Consider the following 14,263-nt stretch of genomic DNA (forward strand, 5'->3'; position numbering starts at 1 on the left):
GATGTCTGAAGATCTCTGTTTATTATCAGGGAAGTGAACATATTTAAGCATTTGACCAGGTGCCAAGTGTCACATAAGGTTCTTCTTGTACATCAAAAGAACCCGTTAACATGTCAGTCATAGGGAGAACATAGGAAGACAGACAGATAGGAAATGCATTTGCATTTTCTAATTAAACTAAATACAGGCTGTGGGAAGAGTTACCATATAAGGAGTCAGAAAGCACAATAGGGAGGTTGTTTTATGGGATTAGGAACTTTCTGCTTATACTACAGTATAATACATTTGAGATATTATTACAAGTCAAATCAAGTAGGCTTTTATTGTCATTTCATCCATATACAGTTCCGTACACAGTGAAATGAAACAATGTTCCTCCAGGAACAACATAAATTCGCAAAATAATTACAGTACCAAAACTGTTTTATTAGTACTACAATACTTTTGTATTAGTACTAATACTAGTACTAATATACAGTGTATTTTGAATATTACGTAATGCTCCTGTGATCAATAAGCCACTTTCTCTCTACTCCGTATCCTTTAAGGATTCGCAGTTTTCCTCTATACTACATAAACCGGCATACAGTACAGAGTACCACAAACTTATGGTTGTAGCTTTGGAATTTGGTGATGAGTATAACTGGCTGAAGAAGAAAATAACACACACTAATGTAAACCGGAATATATAAACTAACATCCATCCTGTGCTGTTGTTGGTCCTCCACACTGCAGGTCAACAGCGAGTTCGAGGCCGCGCCTGATGTGTATTTTCGTCGTGTGACCAATCTGGAACAGAACTTGAAGTACAGTATTTGGGTGGTGGCGGTGACTGCAGCCGGTCGAGGGAACGCGAGTGAGATCATCAGCGTGCAGCCGCAAGCTAAAGGTACAGATGTAGAGAAATTTTGCATTGTGAAAAGTGACGCTGACTAAGCTGAAACCTTAACTTGGGACAGATGTTCATCCAGGTGTGATATATAATGAATTTTAAAAGGAAGTTTCTGTATTCATGAAAAAAGGTGAAACACTGTAGGCAGATCTAAGCATGTAAGATATGTGCAGAAGAATTTTACTGTAACTTCTACTGTATATAGGAGTATTTAGTACAATTCTGTCAGTAGTGGTATAACATTGCCAGTGGCTGTGGATGTTCCAATGGCTTACTTAGTAAGTCTAATGTTAGTTAAAAGTGTGTTATAATTTTTTTTTACATTGTTTAAAGTACACTGTATAAGAGTTATTAGTAGTTAAAAAATTGTACTAAAAGGAAAATAGGACCCAAATGTTACTGCATATTAGTCTTAAACAGAAGAACATTGTAAACATGATTTTAAATGCAAGATGTAACTGATTTAATTTCATTTTCTCTATTAGCTCCTGCTCGAATTCTTACATTCAGCGGCACAGTGACCACACCATGGATGAGGGACATTGTCCTACCCTGCAGAGCTGTTGGAGATCCTCCTCCCACCATCAAGTGGCTGAAGGGAAAGTGAGTGTATTTGAAGGCATCTTATCACATCCTGAAATGCGTAGATATAATAAAAAGTCATAATTTGATTGCATATACAGTATTTAATGCAAACAAGCCAGGGTATTCACTGGAGTATGTCTAGCGGAAGTTTGCATTCGTTTTGTCTTTCAGCAACGGGACACCTGCTCCAGTCTCTATCGATGGCCGGCGCAGTGTCCATGGAAACGGCAGCTTCGTGATCCGCACTGTTAAAGCTGAGGATTCTGGGTACTACACTTGTATTGTCAGCAACAACTGGGGCTCAGACGAAATCACGCTTAATCTACAGGTTCAAGGTGTGTGTGAATTTACTTTATACTATTTTTTTAAATCATGCCAGAACCATCAGCAAAAAGATATTAAAGAAGTGATTAGTATAAGTGTGACCCTCATACAGAACACAGAAGTGACTGCAGCAGGACAGTAGGGATGGTTGGCTGGAACCAACATCCATGCCAGTTTCAACTTAAATCACTTTTCTTACCAGTTCTGATGCCCAGTTTGAACTCCAGCAGATGGTCTTGCCAACGTCTACATGCCGAAATGCATTGAGTTGCTGTCATGTGATTGGCTAATTAGTTATTTGCAATAACAAGCAGTTGTAACAGGTGTACCTAATGACGAGGGTGTGAGTTTGTGCATGTGTGTAAATAATCAAATTAAGCACACTTTACTGAGTCTGTGCTTCATGATCTTTTAATTTTGTATTGTTGGTGTTGTTGTATGTACTTCCAAAATACTTTGGGATTTGAGTATTTTAACTTAAAACTTGAAACCTAAAATATCATTTCTTGCTGTAGTACCTCCGGACCAGCCCCGTCTCACTGTAACTAAAACCACCACCACATCTATCACTCTGTCCTGGATTCCTGGAGACAACGGAGGAAGCTCAATCAGAGGTAGTGCTCCTGTGCTCGCTGCTTTCACTCTCGTCCTTAAGCAATAACTACATTCCTTACTTTAAATATTAACAAAAAATCACTATGTCTCTTTTTCCTCTTGCTTCTGCTATCATTAGCAGTGGCTTCGCTGCATTTTATAGATATGATGCACTTACAGTAATGCACGAGTATTTTGTCTACATAAGACATGAGATACACACACTGTGTTTGGGAAGCTCACAGTCAGAGCATGAGTTTGGGGTTTTTTTTGGTATTGGGTCGTCCACATGCCATCCGGCACATCAGCATTGGGTATTCAGCACCCTGGATATATGTCCATGGCAGTTATTTAAGGGGCCGGGTTTCCAGCTTAAGTGCAAGAAGAAATTGCAAACTCCACGCAAACAGACCCGAGGCAGGAATCGAACCCTGACCCTGGAAGTGCAAGGCGACAGTGCTAACCACTAAGACACCATGTCACCAGAGTAACAGTTTACTATATTGTATTTTCATAACCAACACGCTGTATTATTGATACGAAATTGCATAACCAAATGAACGCAAACACAACTGCAGGCTGATTTATGCCTCAAGGAAAACATGAACGAACTTTTGCCTATCTGTTTGAAAAATATTGTCACAATAGTAAAAAATCAATTTTAAAATCATTAATGTAATTATCTGCGTTCTGCCTTTAAGGTTATATTCTGCAGTACTCAGAGGACAACAGCGAGGAATGGGGCAGCTTCCCCATCAGCCCCAGCGAACGATCCTACCGGCTAGAGAACATGAAATGTGGTACCTGGTACAAGTTTACCCTGACTGCGCAGAACGCCGTGGGCCCAGGCCGCATCAGTGAGATCATCGAGGCTAAAACCCACGGCAAAGGTAAGAAGTCGTCAGGTAGGAAGGTCGTAGAGCTGCACTGTATCATGGTTAAGATGTTATTATTGCATAGAACGCTGAATTCCAGATGGACATTTTGTAGTATCTACTCAAGTTTTCAAGAAAAGCTTGATATCAATATTTGTACTACTGTATTTGACCAGCAAGGGATCATACGTTTTTCTACGTAGACGTTTTTCCTGTGAGTTTCAATAAGGTTTTTGACTTTTGAAATATATAAATTTATTTTTTTATAAATCTAAATTTCTTGAAGCACCCTATACTGGTAATAAGTGGTATCACAAACATGAGTGACTACATACTGTATGTGAACATCATATTCAAGCTGATTCTCTTTTAGTTTTCCAGAAATTTTCAAAAAATCCATAGTTTTCAATATTGCACCTATATAATATACTGTAATAATTAGGAGTATATCAAAACAGAAGCATAAGTATATAAATCATATTTTGCACATTGTTTTTTAATTTAGGATTTCGTAGTGCACATTAAGCCTTTTGTTTGCATAATGCAACTGTTTAATTTTCATCTATCACTGGATTGCCCAAGTTTGGTGTACGGACTGCCTCTAGTGGGTGCGCAACGCAAAACAATGTACCGGTTGACATTTAACACGTAAAAATAAATACATAAATAAAATAAACTATTTGAAGTGTATTTTGTCTGCATTTATTTAAAAATAGTATTCAATTTCAATATAACGTAGTCAAAGAAGTTGACCAGACGTGGACCGAATATCAGTGAGGCACCCCTGACGTTAATGATATTTAATCTTGAGGCATTTTTTATGTCGCTCTAAATATTGAAATATATTTCCCCCCTTTTAATTATAATATATCTCCGAACCTGTGCGTGTTCCTCAACTCACTTAGTCTGTGAATGCATTTGACTTTTTTTTATTATATGGTCGTTCCCCTCAGCACTACTTATGGCCGTTCTAATTATAATCCATTCCTTTGCATATGATTAAGGGGCAATAAAAAATATGCGTCCTTTAGAGCTCACCTTCTCATGGTTTCTCTCTTCTCAGAGCCACAGTTTGCCAAAGACCATGAGCTTTTCTCAAGCATCAACTCCACACGCGTGGAACTCAATCTGATTGGCTGGAATAATGGCGGCTGTCCGATCAGCTCGTTTATGCTGGAGTATCGACCGGTGGAAACAACACCATGGACCACAATGCAGCGCACCTCTTTGCCCAAGAGCCATGTGCTGTATGACCTGCAGGAGGGCACGTGGTACGAGCTGCAGATGAGGGTGGGCAACAGCGCGGGTACTGCTGAGAAGAAGGTGCTGTTCGCAACGCTGAATATGGATGGCAGTAAGTGTTTTACCAAACACCAAACAGAGAATTTTGAAAGAGTAATGTAATTAGTACTTTTTAGTACCTTTAGTACTGATAAAATGGGGCAGACCATGGCTCCCAACCTGAATTGTCCAAAAGAGAAACTGATCATGTTTCCTAAATAGGAAGGAAACACCTAAAATGAGTAGAGTAAAATGGATACTGGAAAACATTGCAAACTCAAATTCCCATTTTAACCCAAATCTTCAGGTACTATTGCTCCACTGCTGAAGATTGTGGACCCCAGCCAGGAGAACATGCAAGGCACTGAGGGTCTGAAAATGATGGTAACCATCATCTCCATCCTGGTGGCCATTGCCATGGTTTTCATTGTCCTGCTTGTTATGAGGAGGAGAAGGAGGGAGCAGAGGCTCAAAAGATTACGCGGTTTGTGACCATACAAAACCTAAAGCGTGAAAGCATGTTATGTATAGCGTTCGTTTCATATGTGTTTGTCTTATAGAAGCATTCTCTTCTTTATTCACAGATGCAAAAAGCTTGGCAGAAATGCTGATGAGGTAAATAAACCTTAGCATGCTCGATGCATATGAAGTCGTTATAGTTATGAAAACTTTTAGATATAACAAGTTTAAATATGTGTTTTTAGCAAGAACACACGAACTCCAGATGCCGTGAACAAGCAACAACAAACCCTCAGAATGCACATCGACATCCCACGAGCCCAGCTGCTCATTGAGGAGAGAGACACAATGGAGACGATAGGTAAGATCTTACTTTACAAGCGCTTCCCAGATTTGAACAGTTTCTCCAACTGTTCATAATCTCCTTAATACCTAATTCATAATAAGGGAACCTAATTAAAAATACTCCATGATTCGCTCCTGCTTCAAGGCCTGCATTCAACATGAGTTCACTTCTGGACTACAATATCCAGTTGCCTTTGGATATACGCACAAAAGTTATCCAGGACACCTCCTTATAGATTAATTCAACTATTGTATTGGGAATGTTTTAAATCTTATGTACTTTGCATGCGTGTGCAAAGGCTTTTTATTGCACAGAGTGATCCATCTTAACATAAAACCTTCTCACTGAGTTCTTGGCATGCTGGCACTGGTTATAAAGACCTGCTTGAGGCTGTCAAATCTCTCAGTTCATTTGGGACTAAAGCTGGATTTGTCAGGCATTTTTAGGAGAGAATAACTAGCATGGGAGGAAAAGCATATGGTAGATGATGATCTAGGCCTAGGACATCTAGACCGGTGCCTCCTGTCCATCAGGCTACCAGTTAAACCCCCAACAGGTACACTGTCCTCAGTGAAACTTACCATGCTTAGTGTTACTTGAAGAGATTCCTTCCAAGTAAAGGGATCCTTTTGGCAATATGCCTCATTAATGGACTTGGGGTATATGGACCATGCTGTGTTCTAACTAGGGGATGTGTTCTGATCTTGCAGCACTTTATGAACCAACCTGTAGCAGCACCACATTGTACCACAGCCTGTAAGAGAAGTAAGCTTTTTCCAATGCAGCGCTGCACTCTCGTTGACCCCCTTTATTACAAAAGAATGAGCAGGTATCATGGTGATTTTCACTGGACCTGATGCCTAGTTTTAAATGGCCAAAAGGATATAGTTACCTGACCGTGACTACAATATGGGCCATTCTCACACTCTTGTCAGAACGTTCGAGACCCATGATTGTCTAGAATGTGTCTCTATGCTGCAGCATTAAAAATGTTCTTCATTAGAACTTAACTTGTTCCAGCATGGCAATGCCCCAGAGCACATGATCAGTTTTCTGCCAAAGTTGGTTTGGAAGCACTACAGCGCCCTGCACAGGGCCCTGACCCCATTCAACACGTTTATGATGAACTGGACTGATTGCGTGCCAGGTCTTCTTGCTGAACATCAGTGCCCAACTTTAGTGGCACTTGCTTCTTGGTCGAATTGCCAAAAGTCCCCAGGCAACATTCCAAAAACTAGTGGAAAGCCTTCCCAGTAATGTGGAGGTGGATACGGGGTGAATAAATCCATATTAATCCCATGACTTTGGAACAGGATGTTCACCAAGCACATGCGGGTGTCTGGACAGCACATTTCATATATTATAGGAGACACAGTGGTAATGCTTGTTCATAATGTTAAGGTCATTGCAATTTTTTTCTTTTTCTTCTACATCAGCCTGTATATACTGTATACTAAAATCAGTAAATGAAATCAGAATCATTTTCCAGGTATTAAATAGTTAATACTCATTGTTATAAACGTACTGAATACATCAGTAAATCTTGATTTGTGTTTCTCTCTCAGATGACCGATCAACAGTGCTGTTGACAGATAATGATTTTGGGGAAACGTCTAAGCAGAAGTCCTCCACAGTCACACACACGGTTCATTATCAGTCATTGTCCCAGACAACTGGCCCACTGGTGGACGTCTCAGATGCTCGACCTGGTACAAGTAAGTTCTGATTTTAATAAGGCAGAATTATATGACCTTAGGGAAACTATGTACAGTATTGTACCTTTAGCATTAGTAGTACATCCTATTCAATTCAAAGATGAGATCAACAGTGTGCTGGCTTTAAGTTACGTAGACATTCGTTTTAAATTAAATGTTTATTAATCATGCTGTTGTCCCGTAGATCCCACTGCCCGCCGTACAGCTAAAGCAGGTCCTGCAACACGGAGCCGCTACGCCAGCCAATGGACGTTAAACAGACCTCATCAGCCCATGTCCTCACACACACTCACTACAGATTGGAGGCTTCCCACCCCACGTGCCACAGGCTCAGTGGACAAGGAAAGTGACAGCTATAGTGTCAGCCCCTCTCAGGACACAGGTATGAGATAAAAGAAGTCCGGAAACATTAAAAAAGATTAGACGTTAGCCATGACTGGACAGACGTAAAATTAGAAAAGGTTCAACATTTAAATTGTGCTGCTAAACCCGTCTGAAACATTTACAGGTTTCCTATTCAATCGCTGTGCATGTGTGTGTCTGTGTTTATAAAAACCTGTATTTTTCCTCCAGACCGCGCCCGAAGCAGCATGGTGTCCACAGAGAGTGCTTCCTCTACTTACGAGGAACTCGCTCGAGCATATGAGCATGCCAAGATGGAAGAGCAGCTACGCCATGCCAAATTCACCATCACAGAGTGCTTCATCTCTGACACATCCTCTGAGCAGATGACAGCCGGCACCAATGACTACACAGACAGTATGACATCCAGCACGCCCTCCGAGTCTGGCATCTGCCGCTTCACCGCCTCTCCACCAAAACCACAGGATGCCAGCCGGGTCATGAACATGGCCGTGCCCAAAGCACACAGACCTGGTGAGTTTAAAAACATCATTGATATGAAGATGAAGATGTGTTCATCATGTTGATGTTTCTCTTCCATACTCAGCATTGGATCTAGTCTCAGGTCACTTCCTCTCATTTTAGAGCGGAAGTGGAAGAAAATTTCTTTGATATCAAACCAGATGCCGTTTAAACTCGATTTATTAAGCTACATTTCACATGGGCTCATCAACACTGGCCAATAGAGGATTGGAGAATGTCTCCTGGTCTGATGAGTGTTGATTTCTGCCGTGACATTTAGATGGTAGGGTCACAATTTGTCAGAAAAAAAAGCATGGATTCACCCTGCCTTGTATCAACGGTTCAGGTTGATGGTGTAATGTTGTGGAGGATATTTTTTAGACATACTTTGGACCCCTTAGTAATAAATGAGCATTATTTAAATGCCACAGCCTACCTGAGTATTGTTGCTGGCCATGTCTATCCCTTTATGAAGGCAGGATAACGTGCCACGTCACAAAGCTAAAACCATCTCAAACTGGTTTCTTAAACATGACAATGAGTTCACTGTACTAAAATGGCCTCCACCAGGGCACAGCCAATCCAACAGGGCACCTTTGGGATGTGATGGAACAGGAGATTTATATCATGGATGTGCAGTCGAAAAGAATCAGCAAAAACTGAGATTCTAACTTGTGAATATGGACCAAAGAGAATGTTTCTAGCATCTTGTTGAATTTATGCCACGAAGAATTAAAGCATTTTAAAAAAAAAGCAAATGCGTCCAACCCAGTCATAGCAACATGAGCCTAATGAGGTGGCCGGTGAGTGTAGTGTGAGATTATACAGGAGGCTTATATCACTATCACAAGCAACAAAATGTTCAAAAACCATGATTAACTACAGTATTTAGGCATAAGACCCTTAGGTATACTTTTTCATTTTATTTTATTAGTCACCAGGTTGTTGGCTAACATTTTAGCCATGAAACAGTGTTGAGTTCAAGTGTGCATGTATTAAGTCAAGTCAAGTAGGCTTTTATTGTTATTTTAACCATATCCAGTACAGCTCAGTACACAGTGAAATAAGACGGTGTTCCTCCAGGACCAAGCTGCTACAAACATGTGACATAAATTAACAGAAACTAACTAGCTAACTAGGACACCTAATTATATATTTCGCCAACGAAAAATAAAGATGGAAATTATTCGTTGACAGCATTTTTTCCTGGGACTAAGACAAGACAATGACGAGACGTTACAGGTATCTATGAGGCGCCGTATACGGCTTAAATCAAACTTCACTCAAACATACAGAAACGCACGTCTCATAGGTGTGTGTGTGTGTGTGCGCGCATTTGATTTGTAGTTGTTTAAGCAGTTAGTAGTATATGTGTGTGTGTGTGACTGTTTCATATATGTGTGTGTACATGCCAGTGTTTCATGTGTGTGTGCATGAGTGAAGTTTCATTAAAATAAATATAATTAGCAGAAAACATCAGATGAAAAGATGCTTTTTAAAATGTTAAGATAATTATTTTGTGAAAAACCTTTAAAAAAGTGTTTTGGCTAGACTAGATTGACTGTAGGGTTAATTAATAATAATTTTTTTACAAAAACGTTCCGTTTTTATTGACTAAAACTAGACGAAAATACTTACAGGTTCCTCAGGCTAAAACTTGACTGAACAAAAATAGGATAAGGTTGACTAAATATGATAAAAACTAACAGGGACATTCATCCCAGGACTAAGACTAAGACTAAGATTAAAAATAGCTGGCAAAATTAACACTACATGACCCGAAGGAACAACTAAATCACAAGCTGTGCCATCTAACATGCTTGGTTCCTGCTTGGTTTTCATGCCCTGCCATGTTAAAGTAAGTGGCACTAACCTTCTAGATCATGTTACCTCCGCCTCTCAGCTGAATATCAGGTAGCTTGTTGAGTTGCACAGACTCGCCTAATTCAGGGCCTTTTTAATTTACTAAGGGGCAGCTCTTCGGTTTGAATGCACAATAAATTATTCAATCACAACCTCTAAGCTGTTTTGAATCACAAATTAAAAGGAAGTTCCAGACTCCTTTGATGTAGGTTATACAATTTGATTAAAATTGTATCATTTGAATCCTTTTTTTTTTCATAGATATATATTTTTTAATTATTAGCCTTTAATTTACAGACTTCAGACAAAGCATGCCTGTTGGTGTGCGCGTTCTCGAACTCATTAAGCATTATCTCAGTGAACCCTGTCACTCTTTGCCTACCTGCATGACTGGGTGTATCGATTGCTCCGTTGTTGGCTCTCTGTGTTGACAAACACACACACACACAGACACACCACTGTGTGTGTCCATTTGCGTCCATGGAAGTGACACACAGCCTGGGTGTTGGACTCTCGGGTTACCCGTCTCAGATTAGGCCTCATTGTGAAATGTGTCACTGTGCCCCGTGTGCAGGGGGTGAACAGAGGCCACTGGTGCTCGTTATCGGAAAAGGTTTTTGTCTGCCCGTACAAAATGGCAGTTTACTGTCACAAAGGACTCATTGAAAGTGAGATGGAATGAGCACACGGCCTTTTTATGACTGACTGGTGTGACAAAACACCGTCGCTCCCTCAATGCCTGAAACCAGAACAAACCAGTGCACTTGTTCTTGCAGGACCAGGATTAAATCAAGGCTGAGGACTGTTAAACCAACTGAGAGGTGGTGGTCTATGGACATGTTATTTATAAGAAAAACCAATGTATAAATGTATAAAGAACCAAGATTATAGTTAGTGACGTTTTGCTGATTAATTATATGTCCAGAATTAAGCTCTTCTGTATCTGGTTTCTTTTACATCCAAAGGCCGTAGTATTTTTGAAGTGTTATATATATACTCATCATCTAAATAATTAGCTTTAACCTCTTGGGTAATTAGAGAAATTCTCCTCTGGCAAATAGAACGATGACATGCCGCTGAAATTTACTCATTTCGAACATTACGGCTTTAAAATAGATTAGATATGACACCTAAGAAAAAGCGAGCCACACAGAACATTGTGTTTCTTTTTATTAAAAAAAAAATGTCTAATTTTGGATTTAAAAGATTTTATTTAAGAACTTGCCACGTCATTTAAAACTGGAGTTCATAACATTGCCTCCAGAGGCTTGTACAGTGAGCATGATGCATGTTGGGTGCACTTCCATTCTTAGCTAACTCTTAGAGCGTTCTTAACCCATCTGTAGGACTCTTAGAGTACAGACAGTGTATACACATCATGGGAAACTCTTCAGTAAAAAAAGACTTTTCATCTATCTGTAATCAAAAAGGCAAATCTCTGTGGTATAAGAGGAAATAGATGGAACACAAAGGGACATGCTGTTACTGAACATCCAATACCATGAGTTAACAATACTGTAAGTGAAAGTAACTCTTAGTCTTATTGGGACTTAGTGCTACAGTCTCACCTACTGTAAGTGTAGTGTCTGTAACTTCTTTCAAAGATCGTAATTGTCATTTAGATTAAACTTAGATTTTACATGAAAAAACATTATTGTGAAAAAAGTGTATTATTCTAATATGCAAAATTAAGGTATTCAAATATGAATTTAACATGGTTACAGACACTACTTTTTTTATTTCGGAAAAAAAAATTCTTTATTTGCAAAACAATTTTTACAGGTCATATGCTTCTATAAGCTTACACCAATTTTAGTATCAATACTCATAAAGAAATATGAATACAGTAATTTGCAATTTAAATTATTATAAAGTAGTTTGCAGCGAGACAATATAACACTGAAAAATTGGCATATTTGGGGCACGTATAAAATCATCTCTTCAAAACAGCTACAGAAATCACAACGTGAAATTTTTAGGGAAGAAAAATAGGTCACTTCTATGTTGCATAAACTTCAGAAGTAGCTTCTTTGGCAAACTAATTTTCTATATTGTATAACATAAAAACAAATTAAATCAGCACCCATGCTGTGTTATGGCTGATTGTATTGATGTATGTGTAGCGTCTATATGTACATACAAAACCATTTTGATTTTAACCTTTTTATTGTCGTTTTAAACATATTCGGTTGGGTACACAATAAAATGTAAAGCGTTCACAATAAAACCAAAGTGCTACATACTGTACATACAACATAAATGAACAAAACTAACTAGCGAACTAAGACACCTACTTAGCTGACTGGCTGAGGCAAAACAAATGAACACCATAAATTAGCAAAAAAACTACTCGATCTATACAAAACTATGCTATGGGAAAGACAATATAAAGTGCATATGCAAATGTACAAACTACACAATCCAAAGCGCTGTGATAATGAGGTAATGAGTTGAGGTAGTGCAAGTGATGGCGGTGGTATATACTGTACAAACCATGTGTAGCTGTAATGTAACATTATAGCTTTGTTGATATTGCAATGCTTTCAAAAACAACTCTTTAAATTAGAAAGTTTCCAGTAGACAGAGTTTCCAGCGAGCTAACCATGAATCCTCTGTACAGGAGGCGAACTGGTCCACCTGCCTCCATATCTGCGCATGGACTTCCTGCTGAACCGGGGAGCTGCTCATTCGAGCCGGGAAGCCACAGGTCAGACGTGTCTGGAGCCACAGAGAAGTCGCACAGCGAAGCGGCCGGCCGTGTTAGCCCCAACGCCCTCCGAGACGCCTTCCACTGCAGCTGCCTCCTCCGGCCCACCCAGCAGGGAAGCGGTGCAGCAGTGGCAGCCAGGCTCGGCCTCCACGCTGCCCCACCGCGAGCCGGGGGACCTCGCCCAGGCCGCCAAACTCAGCAGCTCCCAGGAATCACTGTTAGACTCTAGAGGACACCTGAAACAGAGCAACAACCCATACGCAAAGTCTTATACACTGGTATAACACAGGACTATAAAACATGGACCATTGGGCACAGCATTACACATACACACACATGCGCACACACATTTGCACACATGTACACACACACATGCACATACAAAACACATTTACATACTCACACACACAAGCACACAAACATAAAAAAGCTCTGCTGCAAAGAGGAGCACTTTTCAGAGACATAGATGAGCCCTGTATATACATATTTCAGAATTCTAAAAGGCAAAATTGATGTTCTTTGCATCTGTTTTTTTTTTCTTTTCATTACGTATCACTCCCCTGATATATTCTCTTCTTTTTTTTCGCACTCAGCATTTCTCTCAACTTCTTTTCTTTGTCATTATTTACTTTAGCTTGCATTTTGGAATCTTTATCATTATTTTTAAGAAAAAAAAACACCATTATGAAGATTGCCAAAATTATTTATTTAAATTGACAGAGGTACTACTTTTGAATTTATATCAAGGATAATTCTATAGTCATTATTATTATTATTATATAAAATAGATGAAAAATATCAAAAAATAAAAAAGAAGGGTGGAAGGGTACAGAACACACTGGGAAAGTGTTCTATTCTTTATCCATTATTTTGTTTTTTCTTTTTTTTTATTGTTGGGATGTGATCAATGAATGATTAGCGTTTTACCATGGCATCATGTTCAAAGATTAAAGAGGAAACGAGTGAATACAGTGAGAGTGATACGGACGGAAGATGTGTGTCCGGTTTCTCCGATCTCTTCAGATTGTCGAGCTTTCCGAGGACTGCATGGGGACCTGAAATGTTGAGTAAAGTGTCGGGTCTAAAGAAAAAAAAAAACGTTTTTATTTGTCATACTAAGGAGTTCTATAATGATGTTCATATAAATATAAAGAGATCACTTTTATTTGTGGATAATCCAGGGAAAATGGTTTGGTAAATAAAGTCCTTAGTCATGTTTGCACACATCTGGTTTGATTTGGCAATCAAAATCGGGTTCGCTTGTTTTTTTTTTCTCTCCCTCTTCATGTGTTTGAGTACCTGGTATGATCTCAGCCCGCCTGGCACCAGCAGTGCGGGACATTTTGAAAAGGTGAAAACTTATAAAATGAAACACCACTGGCTCTACGTACAGTAGATAGTAAGAAGGGGTGTAATGATATAACAGTTTCAGACACAGAGGCGTCTCCGTACATACGTACAATAAGTGTTTCTGGAATTTGTGCATTAGGTCTTTATTTTCAGTTGGCAAAAAAAAAAAAATAATCCACACTAAAAGTACTGTAATTTAAAAAAAAAATTGTAGTATATGTGCTTTCTCATTCTGACTTTAAAACATAAAGCTGTGCATTACAATATTAGACAGTTAATGACGGCTGTCACAGTGGTGTAGTGGTTAGCACTGTCGCCTTGCACCTCCAGGGTCTGGGTTCAATTCCCAGACAGGCTTGATTTCTGTCTTTGTGTCTGGTCTTTCGGTACCTACTGTATCTCTTA

At 39.4% G+C, this 14,263-nt stretch overlaps 1 protein-coding gene across 1 annotated transcript in view; it reads left to right on the forward strand.

Annotated features, from left to right (window-relative positions):
• dscamb (Down syndrome cell adhesion molecule b) overlaps positions 1–13,723 on the forward strand; it is a 143,714-nt gene extending 129,991 nt beyond the window's left edge. The window contains exons 21-33 of the mRNA XM_053486677.1: positions 736–889; positions 1,378–1,495; positions 1,649–1,812; positions 2,317–2,415; positions 3,097–3,285; positions 4,334–4,624; positions 4,859–5,035; positions 5,136–5,166; positions 5,256–5,371; positions 6,922–7,071; positions 7,256–7,453; positions 7,645–7,947; positions 12,419–13,723. Of these exons, the coding sequence (XP_053342652.1) occupies positions 736–889; positions 1,378–1,495; positions 1,649–1,812; positions 2,317–2,415; positions 3,097–3,285; positions 4,334–4,624; positions 4,859–5,035; positions 5,136–5,166; positions 5,256–5,371; positions 6,922–7,071; positions 7,256–7,453; positions 7,645–7,947; positions 12,419–12,792 (2,364 nt within the window). The 3' untranslated portion in view covers positions 12,793–13,723. The remainder of the gene's footprint in view (positions 1–735; positions 890–1,377; positions 1,496–1,648; positions 1,813–2,316; positions 2,416–3,096; positions 3,286–4,333; positions 4,625–4,858; positions 5,036–5,135; positions 5,167–5,255; positions 5,372–6,921; positions 7,072–7,255; positions 7,454–7,644; positions 7,948–12,418) is intronic.
• The last annotated feature ends 540 nt before the right edge of the window (positions 13,724–14,263 follow it).

Source organism: Clarias gariepinus, chromosome 25 (assembly GCF_024256425.1).
Source record: "Clarias gariepinus isolate MV-2021 ecotype Netherlands chromosome 25, CGAR_prim_01v2, whole genome shotgun sequence".
Lineage (NCBI taxonomy): Eukaryota > Metazoa > Chordata > Actinopteri > Siluriformes > Clariidae > Clarias > Clarias gariepinus.